Below are 17881 nucleotides of genomic sequence, written 5' to 3'. Positions count from 1 at the left end.
GTGGTCTGGTGCGTCTTATAGAGCGAAAAATACGGTACCTCTACGGGAAGGTGTGCTTTCTTATTCTATGGGACAACATCTGTTCTCTGTTGCCCAAGCACTGGAACTCCCTAGTTCATTTCACCTTTTGCTTCTTTATGTTCCAATGCAGCTGTAAAGCTTCTTGCTGCAGCAGTATTTTGACCTAACCATATTCTAAAAATGGTTAGGCATTCTGCCAGGCATTTCCTAGATTGTTGGCTTTCATCCATTCTGTATTTTAAATTGTTTTTAGGGTCTTTGAAAAAATATGTTTGCTGCCTTGGATGCTTTATTTGAAGTGATCAGAGGGCATGTAAACATATTAAACAAATATCTCAGCCTATAGCCTGAGGTGGTACAGTCCAGAAGGAGCTGTACCACATTCTATTTCTGAACATACTTTTCTTTTTTCACTCTTACAGTGAAATCCAATTCGTGGGGGTACAGGATTGTACCATTAGTCTTCTGGATCTTGTGCACAGTACCTGCTGGTATTATTTAGTTCCTAGAAGCGCTGGCTTTTGCCATGAACTGGCAATTATTTATCCATGTGCTCCTCCCTCTGTCTTTTTACCGGGCCATGCTCTTGAGGTCAAAGTACTTCTCTGGCAATAACTTTTCAGCCGGCTGCTTGCCCTCCCCTGCAGAGCATAGAGATGCATTCTTCACATTGTGTAAAATTCCTGCTCAGCACAAATACACGGACACTAAAGCAGTCCGCAGGAGGCCTCAAGCACGAAGCAGCAAGAGAAACCAGCATGTTGGACATTCTTCAGATCCTATTAGGACCAAATTACTGTGACGATTTAACACGCAAATCACTGCTAATTAAGGGATCCGAACTGGCATGGAGGGGAGGGGGGTTAATATTGTCCTCTCCCACTGCAGTCCCAAGGAGAATCCCTCCTTTGATCCTAGAGTTTGTTTTGGGGAAAATTCCCCCAATGGGTCCCTTTGCACCCATAAATCTATAGGAAGGCAATGCCAACACTGGAATGCTGGTATCATGGGGCCCACTGATTTGTCAATGAGGTTTGTGCCAGCTTAAACTCCCACACAGTATACAATGGTTGACTCTTGTTGGTGGCAGTGCAGTGGTCAAACTTTAGCCACAAACTGTTTTCCTTATTAAAACGGCTAACATGAGAGCTGGAAGCCAGGTAACTAACTTGCTATTATCTAAAAGGAAACTGTGCAATACATTAGTTGTGTGAATGCTTTTGGGCTCCAAGATGAATGTCTTATCACAGAACTGAAGAGTTGGAATGGATCACGAGGATCACCTAGTAAAACACAGGAATCTTTCACCCAGTGTGGGGCTCAAACCCACAACCCTGAGATTAAATGTCTCCTGCTCTGATCAGCTGAACTATCCCTTCTCCTCCTGTACAAGCCCAGCCGAAATGAATGACAGGCCTCTGGCACAGTTTCCATTCCCTTCAGAGCTTGTGCAGATGACTTTCCCAACAAATGACCTATCTAACACAACTTCTTGTCAATGAAAGATTGTAAGTAACTATTCCAATTAAAGCACTCTGTAAATAACAAGTAATGAATGTGAAAGAAGCTCCCTTTTAGGTCATAAATCGACTATATACAACTTCCCAAGCTCCTATGACGTACTATCCCTTCCTGGGCAACCTTCTGGGAACCTTATACCAGGGGCGGTTGGTGCCAGCATCAAAAGTGAGGAAAAGAGCATGGATGTGACTCTTTACCTTTGCACCGCTGTTTATTACACTCCAGCCATGCAGAAGTCAAAGGTTTCTACAACATACACACACCCCATGCATACCTCTTTCCTTGCAACCAAGAAACCTTGCCACAGCTCAAGGGCACATGGACACATTGCAGGCAGACAAAAGCACCTGGGGAGTACAAGGATCAGGGCTGATGAGGAGGTGTGGTCTTGCAGAGGGGCATGTTTGGGAAGAGTCATGAGGCCCTGATAAGAGGAGGCAGCCTGAAGGGCTGGAGGGCTCCTGTTGCCTGATCAAGCATACTGTCTCGCTTTGGGGACTTCCACTGCCAACTATAATTGCACAATAGTTAGTTAGCATCTGAGGAAAGTGGGCAGGGAGGGAGTTGCCCCTGTACTTCTGCTGGAGGGTTGTTACTCACCAGGTAATCTTGGGTAAGTCAAAGATTACTCACTTGAACGTTTTCACTACCAGAAGTAGTAGAGTGAGCAAGTGAGCACACTACTACTACTGATGCACACAGGGACCTACTACTACTAGTCGTAGTACTATCTTTTTTCAAAGTCATCCAAATACATTGAAAATCCAAACACATACAATATATAAAAGACTAGATAGCCACCATTGAATAAATCAGGCAACTTTAGATTTAGCTTTAAAGATCTTGGCTAAGCACCCCTGAAACAATCTTGGTACCGTAGTTTCGGGGGTATCAACAAATACTGGCTTACAGGCTCTTTGTACATTGATAATTTTGAGCTGTAAGGGAGTCAATAGGAAATCTCTGCGATGGGTGTCAAGAAGAGGGCAAACCAAAATGACTTTCACTAGTTTGATTTCCCTCGATTGTTAGGGGTGGTAAGTTGGGTGTAAAATAGCTCACTATTTTCCCAACACCACTGTTTCTCCAGGAAAAGAAACTGTTACATAACCCAATTTGGCAAGAGATAAATTGGGCCAGGGGAAAGGGAAGAAGCAGCAGGTGCCTAGAGGAGAAAGCTGCTGTGTTGCTCATCTGATTTCAACATATCTGACTCATAAGGGGATATGTTGGTGCTATTTATTAAGCAATTCATAGCCTAAGTGGACACACCTTGATTGCTAAGAGGGATGAGTGAATTTATCAATTTTGGTTTCCCGCAGCTTCTCATTTGTTTCCACCTTAAGTTCAGTGCTCCACATTTCCACATCAGCTTGAGATTTATTTATTTTTAAGTCCTCATGAAAATTATTAAGCATTTTAATGCAAATTTATCCCAATGTACACATTTAGGTATTTTTCCTAGTATACATATTTCTGTGAAGCAATTTTCTCTAATGTAATTCTTTTTGTTTTGTTATTTTCACTAATATATGCATTTTAGCCAAGCATATGCATTTTTGTACACATTAATTGGCTGGAGAACTGGATTTCCGTAGATTTCTGCAGTCTGCACATTATTTCTGAAACGGCAAATTGGGTAGGTTCACTTTTAAGTGCAGAGCTCTGCCAATAACAACCTTTCTCGATGCCATCTTGGCCAGAAGTTCACATTTAAATGCGAACTGAATCAGATTTTTGCTCCATATCTTCCTTTGTAGCTTTCTTGAGTGTTTTAGTCTGACTGGCATGTGTTTTTGAACTATGATCACTCTCCTTACTTGCCCGGGAGAGAGACTTGAGTGTGTGAATGCACCTGTCCCACCGTTCAAAGATAAAATTAACTGACCCACTCACTTTTGCTCCTGGGCATACCCACTCCTGGCAGATTGGCTAGAAGAAAATGCAGCCCTTGGGCTGAAAAATGTTCTTACCCAATTTATATTTCGCAGAGGATGATGCTATTAACTGTTACTAGACACAATGGCTTTTCTCTACCTATGCTGTTGGGAGGCAATATGCTTAGGAATGTCAATTGCTGGGAATCACCAACTGCGATAGTGCTATAGGATTCAGGTCCTGCCATTGGGCTTCCCATTGAGGCATCTTGTGTGCCAATGTGAGAATAGCAAGCTGGGTATTTGGCTTGATCCATCAGCTTCTTATATTCTAACTGCTGGGTTGTAGCAGGCAGTCTTAGAAGAGGCACTGTTTACCAAGTGTGAGGGAATAGGGGATACCTCTCTTAAAATGGTTCTTCCCATCTGCAGCTTTTGTAAGTATTTATAATAAAAATATTACATATAAACAAACATGCTGCTTGATTAACCAATTAGCCATTGTGGGTTTTTAAAAAATAATCTAACTGGTTTATTGATGAAATCTTGCAGTTCTATTGATGACTAGCCAACACGTGGCCCAGCTCTCCACGATATTGCAATCAAGTGACGTGGCATAGCTGCTAAGAGCAGACGCAGTGAGATCCCTCGTTAAAATTTCACCTCTCCTGTGGTAGCACTAAATACCCTTGGGCTGTCCACTCTCTGCCAGCCTCCCACATCAGCCATATAGAGCTAAAAGTGGCCTGTTATACAGACTGTTGTAAGAATTACTAGACAACACATGCTCAGCCAAGCATTTGAGCAACAAAAAGACACTACTGTTCTTTCTGCTTCTGATGTTGGAGCATAAGTGTTGCTGTTTCTGTAAGCCCAAGTGGCACCACCAAGGGGGGCGCCAGCAGTAGGAAACCTGAAGTTTGCAGAAGTACAAAATATATTTACGGAGAGAAACCCTAAGAAGGGGAAAACGCAACAACAATCTGTTGAGGACTGAATGTGTTCACTGCTGGCTGGCTGATCAGGGGGGAAAAAGAAGAGACAAGAAAACCAGGTGGGGAACAGAATGAAGTACTGAAGAGATCATGGCTGACTGATTGGAACAGACACGCTCCACACCTCCAAGGTTTGTTGCAAATCCTACTTGCACAAAATTATGTACAACTACACCTTTAAGTCCCCATCAGCTGGATGCATAATGTTACCTGGAGTGCATCCCAAAATAGTGTTGCAAGGGACCTTACTGGGTTTTCCCCTTGAAAGAAAAAAGTAAGGAATATATTATGTTAGTAATAGTTCTATATGCATTAGCATATATATAATAATGTGCGGAAGTGAATTTGATTACATTTAGTGTGCTATAATTATACCCTCTTTATTGCCCTTTTTATTTTTTTATGCACTTTTTCTTTCTTCACTTTATTTTGAAAAAAGAAGAAAGGCACTTCCTATTGTACATTTAATATGAAGGATTAATTTCAACCTCCAGTAGGAAGGTGGTGAACTTGCTGAACTGGAAATCCCAATTCCAATGGCTTCTTTCCAATCCAAGCTGCAACACATGGCAAAGGAATCTGGGCCTTTTTGGAACGGGCAGCCAGGGGACTTCAGTCAGCCATGTAAGCATGATGAAACTGCTGCATATCACTCATAACACAGTTGCAGAGAAGAGGAGGTGGTGGCTGTACAGTGAGGGAGCCATAGCTATGGTGTTGATTCCAGGTCAGCGCACTTGCCAAGCCGGTCTTTGGAACTGACCTCTGTGTTCCAGTTAATGCCTTTTAACAATTACGGTCTTCATGTGTAGCCAAGTACTACACAACGAAGCTTTCTGTCACTCAGACTGGTGAAGCAGGAAAGAAAATGGGAAGTGGTTTCCCTAGAGCATGGTAGAAGTATTTCATTCCCATTCCCCCAAGCTGCGAAGTTTGGGGTAGTCTTAGACATCAAATGTGTTTTGCTGCAATTATGTATTTGCAACTATTGGTCCTAGCGGTTACTTTGGGAAAGTGTATACGGAGCGCATTCATGTGTGTTTCTTGGTAGACTTATGGGGCTCAGCAGTAAAATAGCCACATCTTCTCCCAGGACTCTCAGGCAGATTTCTCACTGCTGCCACAACAGAGATTTAGCATTCTGTATCCACTCAGTATGATCAGTCCTCAATGGAACATTTGCAATCTTTTCCCCCCTAGTGGGGAATTAAAACAACTCATTCTTCTACAAGCCTTGGGTTTTCCCTAACTTGCCAATTCTTCCTTGTTGTTTCTCTGTGGCCCTGTTTTAGCTATAATATAATCCTCCCAGCATCTGCATTTACTCTATTGGTATAGAATAGAATCTATAAGTGAAATTAAGTCCTGCCAGTATGTTTTATGTTTGCATACCAGGCATAAAGTTAAATCTTACCTGTGAAATTTAAAGATAAAAGCCCCATGTTTATTTTCTTCTGTTGACATCTTAAAGCTTTATTTTTGTTTTTTGTTTTTTAAAAAAACTCTGTAACAGGTCAATGGATTCGCTTTGCTTATAAACTGGGCTCTTAACAGAGTAGACACTATAATCTGGTGTAGAAGTCAGTGCAATGTTGTCATTGCACATTTTGTCCAACAGGGCCCAAAACCACCCCAAATCTGAGATGTTGTATATTATATTGAGCCATAAAAGATGGGAAAGGGAAGGGTAGCAGGATACAAGGACACACATGGCCAAGCCTATACAATGTTAAGTAACTCCCTAATTTAAAATCAATCATACCATAAAAAAGGGAAAAGGTAGCATTCTTATTGACGGCAGCTAGCCTGGAAAGAATTATGTCCCCCAAACGCTGGAATCATGGTATCAAGAGGGATGGAGAATAAAACTTGTGGAGAAGTAAAAACAAAAAGATCAGTTCAATGTGCATGGGGAGAGATCTATGAATGATTTTCATGCCACCTGGAGTAGCTCCATCATCTATTGCTGCTAGAGGTGAACATAATTATAACCAACCTGTGACTCGCAGGTATTAACAATTAACAGTGATTTGGGATGAATGAAGATGGCTTTTATATTTTCTCCTGGATATCGTAACCTTAACTTCCCAATGCAGTACGTGAGTAATTCTAAACAGTTGCTTGGGCTATTGTTTTATATTAGTTTTTGCAGAACTAAGAAGTAAAATTATAAATTCCTGGACAATTAGCCGTTCAGAAAATACCACTCATTACCCTTCTTGCTGAAGCCAGCATCAGTATTGTTGGATAAATTGCTAAGGCCCACCTGCTTCCAAGTGGCCAATCAGTGCCTCCTCCTGCTTGCTCCTGTCACTGCTTGTGTGCTTGGAGAGCAGATTTGGCTCACACTCTCCCTCTGGGTGGTTATACCAGTGGGGCCCAGAGGACAAAGCTATGTAAATTGGTAGAGGTGGCCAGGGCAAGGAGGCGGGTTCATTAGGAGAAGGACCAATCAAGGTCATTTTACTCAAGCCCCCCCCCCCCAAAGCCCCATAGCAAGCACTAAAGCTCCATGCTTCAAAATATACTGCAAAAATAAAACCACCACCCTTATTAAGTCTTCCCAGATGCAATCCACATAATACTGGCACCATTGGCAAAATGCTCATCGATTTAACGGTACGACTCAAAGCAGTGGATAATTCAAGTTATTAATGACAGAATCAAAGCACTTTTGTTTCTGTTTTTAAATTTAAATTTTATTTATCTCAAACTTATTTTAACAGAAGTGACTGAACAAAAATAAAGTTTGAGTCCCATTGTCAGGGGAACAACTTGATAAATGGATCAGGCAAGTAGAACTGTGGCCCTCTGCCAACCAGTAGAAACCTCTGTAGGAACTGATAAATAGTTTTGACGCAGTCCATGAACATAACATAGTAAGTGCCATCCGGGAGGGGAGTAGCTTATGTGTATTTCTTGATTTCGTCATACAAGACTAGGACAAAAGCACCACCCATTCCTCTGAGAACATTGGACCAAGCACCCTTGAAGAAAGCCTTGCCTCCTTCGTCACGGGCAATCTTCTTCCAGCAATCAATTGTACCAGAGTACATGATGTCAGCTAAAGAAGAAAAGAAAAAGAAAACTTGGCATGGAAGAGCAAGCGATTCTTTTGATGCATACTGCAATCCTGCTGTTCTGTTTGGCTTCCACACACACATTGATTTGTGCAGCATGAATGCATGCAAAACATGAGTTTAGGAAGAAGCCCCGAGAAGTCTACCATTCAACATGGGTGGGGGGGGACAGGAATGGAGTAAAGTGGAATCAGGGGCGAGATAAAGAAGGAATAGGCTTAGTTATGGACTAAGTCATTAGCAGGACAAGGGAACTAGAGGGCTGAGCCAAAGGCAAGAATGGTGAAGACATAGTACTCTCACATCCCACTATCTACCATGTTTACTTTGCGTTCAGGGTAAAAATACCTAACACCAGTGGCAGGCCTACATTAGGGGGTCCCTGAAGCTTGAACTTTTATGGGCCCCCTGTAACAAACAGCAATGAGGTCTGGGTAGCTACTGTTACCTTCTTCAATGGGGTTGTTCCACAACAGATAACAATTTTTATTTTTATTTTATTAACTACTGCATCTCAGATTTTGGTTAAAATTTCTGTACAGTGGTACCTTGGGTTAAGAACGTAATTTGTTCTGGAGGTCCGTTCTTAAACTGAAACTGCTCTTAACCTGAGGTACCACTTTAGCTAATGGGGCCTCCCTCCCGCTGCCACCAGAGAACGATTTCTGTTCTCATCCTGAAGCAAAGTTCTTAACCCGAGGTACTATTTCTGGGTTAGCAGAGTCTGTAACCTGAAGTGTCTGTAACCTGAAGCATCTGTAACCCGAGGTACCACTGCACTGGATTATCTCACATATCAAAGTCACTGGTGTGAACAAATTTTTTCCTATGCCTTATAGTTTTCCAGGTGTGGAACTCAAAATAGATCTACTAGACCCAAAAATTTTAAGCAACGTGGACTAAAGTAACTTCTGGGACTCTTCTGGGATTAGGGGCCCCGAAGTTTAAGCTTCATTAGTTTTATGGTAGATCTGTCCCTGTCCAACAAACCTACTTCTGGGATAATCTGCAGCGGTTCACCAGGGGAGTAGGAAGTGGAACAAAATTCTCCCATTGGCTGAGTGTGCTAGCCATTCAAGGCCACTTATTACCACATGTAGCCAAACAGAAATAAGGATCTAATACTGTAGCACATATTTAAAGGGAAAACGGTGCCTAGGAACATAGGAAGTTAGTAAAGGTAAAGGGACCCCTGACCATTAGGTCCAGTCGTGACAGACTCTGGGGTTGCGGCGCTCATCTCACTTTATTAGCCGAGGGAGCCGGTGTACAGCTTCCAGGTCATGTGGCCAGCATGACTAAGCCGCTTCTGGCGAACCAGAGCAGCGCACGGAAACACCGTTTACCTTCCCGCCAGAGCGGTACCTATTTATCTACTTGCACTTTGACGTGCTTTTGAACTGCTAGGTTGGCAGGAGCAGGAATCGAGCAACGGGAGCTCACCCCATCGCAGGGATTCGAACCGCCGACCTTCTGATTGGCAAGTCCTAGGCTCTGTGGTTTAACCCACAGCACCACCCACATCCCTTACATAGGAAGTTGCCTTGTACCAAATCAGATCACTGGTTCACCTAGCTCAGTGCTGTCCACACTGGCTGTCCTTAGTTCTCTAGGGTTTCAGTCAGGAATCTTTTCCAGCACTACCTGGAAATCCCAGGGATCAAATGCAGGCAAAGTAGGCATTCTTCCGCAGAGCTACAGCCTTTCGAGCCACTCATCTTGCCCAGCATGATAAAATGTGTTTTCCTTTAGTTAATGGCCACATGTTTGGAATTTGTATAGATTGCAGTGCTTGTGGTCTGTACAAATTGGAAGTACTTATCAAAAGTACCCTGTAGTGGTAAAGAATGCTTTCCCTCTTAAACTATCCAACCCTCTAATTATTCTGGAAGCTTTTGAAGGGAGAAATGGACAGATGCTAGGAGCTTGTATTAAATGGTGAAACTGAGATGCATGAGTTTACTTGACTTGGTCATGCAGCAGGTGAGCTGGATGACCTTTGGGTAATTTCCCGTTATGTATTTAACAAATATTCACTGTTTAAGACTGGGAGAGATCATATACACAGAATGTATCTAAAGGACATTTAGCCCACCTGCTCTCACACAACAGAAACCCCCTGGCTCTCTATTGCTGCAGAGATTATTAAAGGAGCAAAAGTCAGACCAAAGAGACAGCTTTACCCTGGCTTCCAGAAGTCTAGCATCTTCCTCAAATTTCTAGGTCTTGCATTTCTCCTATAGGATTTCTTATTTTGAAGTAGAATTGGTACATTTGCAGCTAACATGACAGACCCATCAGCCAAGAAGCAGTCCATTTTATGCCTATGCTCAATCTATTCTAATAAAATTTAGAGACACTCCAGAAGGCAGTGTGGCTCTTTTTTCTTTTATAAGCCAGTCCCTCTGTCCTTTAGCAAGAAACATCCCTTCCACAACACTCCATTTACCTGTGTGAAGTTTCAGAACAAAGTTGGTCATCTACAAGAGTTGCATGCTTTTGTTTGAAACAAGCTCTAGCTATGATTTCCACCAAGGAAAACCAGGTAGTAGAGCCAAGCTTGAACTTAAGATATTATCATCAGCAAGAACCAACAATACATAGCTAGAAGGGACACACTTTCAGTTTGGTAAAGTAGACAATGCATTGTGCCCCCAAAACATGCCTGCTAGGTAAACGTAAAGGACCCCTGGACAGTTAAGTCCAGTCAAAGGCGACAATGGGGTTGCGACGCTCATCTCACTTTCAGGCTAAGGGAGCTGGTGTTTGTGCAAAGGCAGACTTCCAGGTCATGTGGCCCGCATGACTAAACTGTTTATGGCGCAACAGAATACCGTGATGGAAGCCAGAGCGCACAGAAACACCACACGCACAGAAACACCTATTTATCTACTTGCACTGGCATGCTTTTGAACCAGGTTGGCAGGGGCTGGGACAGAGCAACAGGAGTTCACTCAGTCGTGGGGATTCGAACTGCCAGCCTTCCGATCAGCAAGGCCAAGAGGCTCAGTAGTTTAGACCACAGCACCACCCATGTCCCTGCTAGGTATACAGCCACAGGTCCCACATATGTGGGTCTGTGCAGACATCACAGAGGTGGCAAAAATATCTAGCAAAACCAGCTGTGCTTTCTTTGCCCCTGCAGCGGCTTTGATACTTACCACCTCTGCGACCAGATTGCATCATCATACGCCGCCGAACTGTATCAAAGGGATAAGAGGTCAGGCCAGCAACAGCAGTAACCGACTGAGCAATCATCCAGCTGATCAAGATGTGTGTGTTCTTTGGATCAGGAAGCATCCCTGCGAAGTGAAGAAATCAGAAATAAGGGGAAATGCTGTTCTTGAGCATCCATACTTCCGAACTTTGAATGGGAAGCCATATAAAACTACCAAAAGGCCCCAGCAAAAGCCCAAGAAAATTACCTTTTGCAGTATCGTAGATACCAAAATAAGCAGCTCTGTAGATAATGATGCCTTGGACAGAGACGTTAAAGCCTTGGTACAGTCCCCGAAGGCCGTCCGACTTGAAGATTTTGACCAGGCAGTCTCCAAGCCCCTTGAATTCACGCTCAGCCCCAGCTTTTCCCACATCAGCCGCCAGACGGGTTCGGGCGAAGTCGAGAGGGTAGACAAAGCACAGAGAGGTAGCACCAGCAGCACCACCAGATGCCAAGTTTCCAGCAAAGTAACGCCAGAACTGGGTTCTTTTGTCGACGCCACCCAGGAAGATCTGCTTGTATTTGTCTTTGAAAGCAAAGTTGAGGGCCTGTGTGGGGAAGTATCTGATAACGTTGGCCAAGTTACCACGCCAGAAGGACAGGAAACCTTGCTCTCGAGGGATCCGGACCACACAGTCCATGATGCCCTTGTATTGCTTGTCTGCTGTAATCTGCATACTCGCATGTTGCACCTGCCAAAATGGAAAGTGGACATTAAGTCTGGCTGCATAGTCAGTGACGTAATTCATGGCTAAGCCATAGCAAACCATAGCTGATGTTAACCATGGTTCATAAAAGGTAAAGGTAACCCTGACCATTAGCCCAGTTGCGGACGACTCTGGGGTTGCACGCTCATCTCGCTCTATAGGCCAAGGGAGCCGGCGTTTGTCCGCAAGACTAAGCCGCTTTTGGCAAACCAGAGCAGTGCATAGAAACGCCGTTTACCTTCCTGCCGGAGCGGTACCTATTTATCTACTTGCACTTTGACGTGCTTTTGAACTGCTAGGTTGGCAGAAGCTGGGACCGAGCAACGGGAGCTCACCCCATCGCGGGGGTTCGAACCGCCAACCTTCTGTTCGGCAAGTCCTAGGCTCTGTGGTTTAGACCACAGCACCACCCGTGTCCCATACCATGGTTCATAAACCATGGTTAAAACTGAGGTGTCTTCAAGACTATCATTTTAACCATGACTTGCTATGCCACAACTGGATTTATCTCTCTGTAGTCTTCTCCTTAGGCTCCTAAATACTATCCTAAAAACCCTTTCACTGTCAATGCCTCAATGTTCACTGGCAATGTGGCTCTTCCCAAGCTTAAGAAATCTAGCATAGTTGCTCATTTTTCTCCAGAACATGGACCAAAGCTCTAAATTAGCCCCGGGGGGGGGGAGGTCCTGTGGCCCTTCTAGATATATAAAGGTAAAGGGACTGTGACTGACTCTGGGGTTGCAGCGCTCATCTTGCTTTATTGGCCGAGGGAGCCGGTGTACAGCTTCCGGGTCCTGTGGCCAGCATGACTAAGCCGCTTCTGGCGAACCAAAGCAGTGCACGGAAACGCTGTTTACCTTCCCGCCGGAGCGGTACCTATTTATCTACTTGCACTTTGATGTGCTTTCGAACTGCTAGGTTGGCAGGAGCAGGGACCGAGCAACGGGAGCTCATCCCATCGTGGGGATTCGAACCGCCGACCTTCTGATCAGCAAGTCCTAGGCTCTGTGGTTTAACCCACAGCACCACCTGCATCCCCTCTAGAAATATACTTAAACAACTTAAACATATATTTTAAACAATAGAACAATCAGTATCAAGCTATGTGAGAAAACATAGTACATCATTCTTTACACACAGAATCAGAGTTGGAAGGCACCCTGACAATAATCTAGTTGAACCCCCTGCAATGCAGAAATATGCAGATGTCCAATACAGGAATCAAACCTGCAACCTTAGCATTATCAGTACCATGCTCTAACCAACTGAACTGTCCAGAGACACTGGAAGTTATAGTTTAAATACTCATATACAGGCACGTCACCCATGTGATAATGAAGATTAATGTAACAGATGTTGTGGCAATATTTCTTTCCAGAAGAAGACTACTGGCTGCCACTTGAACTCCAACACCCCTCATTCCCAGCTGTTGGGCTGGGGGAGGCTGATGGGAATTGAAGTCCAATAACATCTAGAGGTTCCCGATGCCTGCTGTAACCGAATAAAGGGAGGTTATTGGGGAAACCAAGTAGCGGACAGCAAGGCTCAAGTTAGAAGTATCATGTTACAGGGCCTAAATCATTCTTTCTGACTCACAAATACAGCAAGCAGGGACTGTGCATTTTTCTTCCACCATCTAGAACTACAGTGGTACCTTGGTTGTCAAATTTAATCCATTCCAGGAGTCCATTCAACTCCTGGAACCGTTTGAAAACCAAGGTGTGGTTTCTGATTGGCTGCAGGAGCTTCCTGCACTTAACTGGAAGCCATGTCGGACGTTCGGCTTCCAAAAAACGTTCGCAAACCGGAACACTTACTTCCAGGTTTGTGGTGTTTGGGAGCCAAGCTGTTCAACAACCACAAGGTACCACTGTATACACTGATGACAAAGAATTAAGTTTCAGTTTCTTCTTTCTGGCCTATTACAATAGGAGAAAGACCTTGAATGCCCCTTTTGTCCTTTCTAGGCACACTTGACCCAGGCCTAATCACAAACCATCATTTTCAGACCTATGTTAACATAAAGTTTAAGTGCAGTTTTTTGCCTCTGAGGCATGAAAGCAAGAGTGATCACCATGGACTCAAAGTAAGCTTCAGGAAAACACCAGGCCTTCAGGCAGAGATTAAACTTTAGCTTAACAAGACAAGAGAGAGGTAGGCTTAAAAAAAGAAGAATAGAATAGAATCTCAGTCCGATAAGAGAATCCTGTATCCTTGCTGAACCTAATGACTACCTGATAGGTCATCTCTCAAATCTGTATTCAGGCTCCATTCTATTTAGCCTCTGGCAAGATAGCCAGACAATGCCTGTAATCCAGCCAATGATAACTTCATTGCAAGGTGACCTCTTTTACAAGGGGTTGTGCCCAGATCATCGAGGTGTTCCAGATCTCATAAAGGCCCCAAGGTGTCCACAGCTCAGTGTTCTAAATCCACAGGAGGGACTGGAAGGTGACACGACAAACCTGTGTCCCAAATAAAATGGCCAACACATCTCAATTTCCCATCTACCATCTCTGGCAACTGGCAGCTCTTGCGAGTACTCCATAAGGAGCCTAATCTGGCCCTCCTGCCTCTAGTTGCAGACCCCTACCATAGGTTATGATCAGTACTTTCAATGCACCCACATGACCTTGACAGACCTTCTCTTGCTACAACACCCTAGTTTTTGGAAGGCAAGTTTAATTAAATTTTGACATTTTACTTTCCCATATGCAGGGAGCTAATCTGCTGATGAAGCAACAAGAATACAAAGACCTGTCAGGTGGCCCATTTATGTAGCAACACAGTTTCAACTTGGTGTCCATTAGAGATTTGCCTTCAAGGTCACCTGCCCAAACTTTGGGGTTGATTCTTTGAAATAAAACCCTCAGTAAGATTTTTATGGAGTTTTGTGTTTTTATCACAGGTTTTAGCACCATGTGCTGTATGCCTCCTTCTCATTTACACAGCCAGGTTACTCCCAAGCTCCAAAGGGTCTCCACTTCAAAGACCTTGGGCTTTGCCCAAAAGCAATGGCACGTTGGAGGGGATGAAGTGCCACCTTCGTGCCTCCTCCAATTCCGAGGCGATGCTGCTTGGATGCAGCCACGTTGCCAAGTGGCAGGTTGCCCGCAACGGTAGCAGAGAGAAAGGCAAACCAGGCTCTCTGCGGGGACAGGCCGCGATTTACTCGCGTTGCCCTTCCTTGCCAGCCTCTCCTTCCCCCGCAACTAATCCAACGCCAGGCGGGGATTTGCATAAGCGGAACTAGTTTTCGCCAGCAGCAGCTCCGACGCAAACTGCCAACGAGCGTGGGGTTTCCTCCCCTTCGACCGGCACGTTTAAAGGGAAGAACAGAACTGCGTGTTTCTTTTGGTACGGGGGCGGGCAGAGGTCGACCGCTTGCCTCGGACCATCACCAAGGCCTGGGCCATACGAATCCCCGATCACAAGCCTAGCATAGAATTTTAGGGCTGAACTTTGATGCCAGAGAAAGCTGCGGCCCACACTCTCTACCAGGGTCAGCAAGAGCCTTTTTCCTGGGCAAGCGGCAGGGCAGGCGCAGAACTGAGGCTGGAAATCTGATTTTGTTGCTCTCTTGGGTTCAAAGGCAGGGAACAAAGGATGCTCCGGCCTGCATCTCCTTGGCGCGACCTTGGTGGGGAAGGTAGGGAAGAGAACCGCGGCTTTTTAAAAAAACTCCCTGGCATCTCCGAGGAGCTGGGATAAGCCACGAGGCCGCAGCGCTTCAGACAAAGGCAGAGCGCAGGATCAGCCTGTCGCGCCATAGCGCACGGAACGTCCCAGCGCAGTCTGGACAAAAGAGGCCTTTCAACTCAGTCGACCCGCCTATGACCTCTTTTGAGGAATCCCTGCCCGGCCCCCTCGTCGTCCCCAGCAGACTTCAAAGCCAGTGAGAGCCACTGCTTAAAAGATCCCCTTCTTTCTTCCCTCCACCCTCTCCAAATCGTTTCCACCGTTCTCCATCGAAAGGCGCGCGGTTCTACCCAGCCACCCACCCACCCCGTGGTACCTGAAGAAGCAACTTGACTCTCTCGATGGGGGCTACCGCTGTCTTGGAGATCGCGGCTGCCACGCCGCCCGCCAAGAAATCTTTCATGAAAGAAATAGCCGCGTCAGTCATGATGCCGGTGGCAAGAAGGTTGAGCGCTCGGGGAAAAAGTGAAACGAAAACTGCTTTAAGATCCGATCGGAAAAGAAGACGTAGGGAGGGGAGATGGCTGCACACACGGAGATGGAAGGCAGGCTGCCGGCTCACTGAGACCGAGCAAATTAAATGGCCGGTTTTTATACCGCGCAGGCTTTAACGTGGGAACAGAGGGAGGGAGGGGAAACGCGGGCATCTACGTACAGCCGCTTCCCAGTGCCCTGATTGGACCCGAGCTGGAGGGAGGAACCGCAGAGAGAACTGCGGTGGCAATGTGTGAGGGTGGGGGAGTTCTGTGCTCCTTCCTCTTGAGGGACCCCTGGCAGCCAGGGAGGGGGTGGGCCTTGGCTGCCTATGATGCCTTAATACAAGGAAGCCCCGATCCTAAGTTGCCAAGGCTTGCAGAGGATGGGGCGCATTGGGAGAAGCGCGCGATGGAGATTGGCTATAACCTTGGAAGGAGGGGGCAGGGCTTCGCTTACGGAAGGATGTGGGGTGGGTTTGCACCTGGGTGACGTGCGATGACACAGACGGGGTGTTCCCCAGGCAACCTCAGGAAGGAACAGGCTGTGTGTCCTTAAATGCATTTTCTGGCTGACAGCAGCAAGGTGGAATCGGTGTCCTTCAATAAGAACAGCCCTACTGGGACAGGGACAAATGGGGCTCGTGGACCTGGGAAAGTAGGAGAAGGCAACTCCTGCAGCCCTGCTGGTGCCAAACATATTGCTCTGCCTTCCCTTGGACCACATCAGGGAGGCTCAGAGGAGGGTCTTGTCATCTGGGCAGCCCAGGACCTCCATACACGCTGTCCAGCAGGGGTGCCAACCTGGGGGGGGGGGGGAGCAGGCAAGCCCCATCCTGCATAATTGATCACATGATGTGGTGCACACACACCACTTGAAATGTCCCTCAACATGGGGGGGGGGGGTAGATATTTCACTGGGAGGGCCGAAGAGACTTCAGCCCATAGGAGTTGCCTCCTATGCTGCCCAGGCTTGCTAACTCAGCAAAAAACAACACAGGAGACAGCGGTTATGAGTTACCAGTCTCTGCAGCCACAGCAGGCGCTGTGGTTCTCCAGCGGGTTTGACTTCATTCCCATTGTGTGAGCTCCATTGTCTCTCGAGACAGATACCAACAACTGGATCAGGCCAATAGACCACTTAGTTCAGCATCCTGTTGTTGCACTGGTCAGCCCCATGGCTACGGGACATCCACAAGCAGGACCTGAAGGTGCAACAGCACCCTCCCCACCTGCAATTCCAAGCAACAGGTAGAGGCATGATGCCTCAGGGTGTGTACTCTTGACAGTGGAGGTTGGTGAATTAGCACGTGGCACACTGTCCCACCAAACACATTCCACCCTCAGCCAGCCCCCACCTGCCTGCCTCATTCCTTACAACCAGCAGAGGATGGCATTGCTTGCCAGCTTCCTCCTCCATAGTGTCAGTGTTACTGTCATGGACTGGTGGGAGGATCCAGCTGGGGAACCCCCAAGGGAAGAAGGCTCAGAGCCTGGTGAGTGGTGATGGGATGATGATCAGTGGTCAAGGGGAGAAGACTGGGTAACAGGGCTTAGTGAGCGGGGAGAGCCTGTGGCAGAGAGAAGCCCAGAATCAGTGGCAGACGCAGAAGCAGGAGGGTGGAAGTGGGGACGCCAAGAGGCAGACATGAGTCGGGCTGGTGAAAAAGCAAGGGTGTCTCCCTCTCCTGATGCAACATGCTCCCTTCCCCCCTTGTCTCCCAGAACCAAAAGAGGCACAAAAAGGGTGGAGTAGAGGTTGACTACATGTAAGCAGAGTCTGATTGCCCGAGAAAAGCCCTGACTGTGGGAAGCAGGGACTTTCAGTCTTGGCAACTGAGTTTCATGGAGTACGGGGAATGAGCTGCTGTGCTTGTTGGCCTGACACTCAAATCAAGTATGTGAAGACTGTGTTTTTTTCTAATAAAGAGTTAAATCTATCTTTGACCAGCATGCTTGTGTGACCGGCATGCTTGTAGAACTGAGCAGAGAGAGAAGAAACAGAAGTAGAATTAATTGGATCTGCCTGTCATCTGCTCCAGCTCCATTTGCTGTGGGGTATCCTGTCTTCTGCCCTACCAGCCCCAATGGGTGTCAGGCAGCCACCAATGCACTCTGATGATGCCTTCTGCTTGCTTGCATGGATGGATAGAAGGACATTTGTGTGTCTGTGTGTCTAGAAACTAGGTAACATTTACATTAATTGCTTTGCCTATGGACCTTCCCATACATGGCATGTGGCCCTAGGAATGTTGCCCAGAAAGGACTGGGGCACCCTTGGTGTGAAG

At 46.1% G+C, this 17881-nt stretch overlaps 1 protein-coding gene and 1 long non-coding RNA gene across 2 annotated transcripts in view; both read right to left on the bottom strand.

Annotated features, from left to right (window-relative positions):
* Positions 1 to 17881, bottom strand: part of LOC309523514 — a 293380-nt gene that overhangs the window by 144237 nt on the left and 131262 nt on the right. The gene's annotated exons all lie outside the window — the stretch shown is intronic.
* Positions 7087 to 15706, bottom strand: SLC25A5 (solute carrier family 25 member 5). The gene is made up of 4 exons (XM_082207309.1): positions 15437 to 15706; positions 10920 to 11406; positions 10656 to 10796; positions 7087 to 7478 (listed from the first exon to the last, which is right to left on the bottom strand). Exons 1-4 carry the CDS (start codon positions 15545 to 15547, stop codon positions 7321 to 7323), a joined length of 897 nt encoding a protein of 298 aa, XP_082063435.1. The 5' UTR covers positions 15548 to 15706; the 3' UTR covers positions 7087 to 7320.

Source organism: Podarcis vaucheri (genome assembly GCF_965113315.1).
Source record: "Podarcis vaucheri genome assembly, chromosome: Z".
Classification (NCBI taxonomy): domain Eukaryota; kingdom Metazoa; phylum Chordata; class Lepidosauria; order Squamata; family Lacertidae; genus Podarcis; species Podarcis vaucheri.
This window is presented reverse-complemented; position numbering and strand designations above follow the sequence as displayed.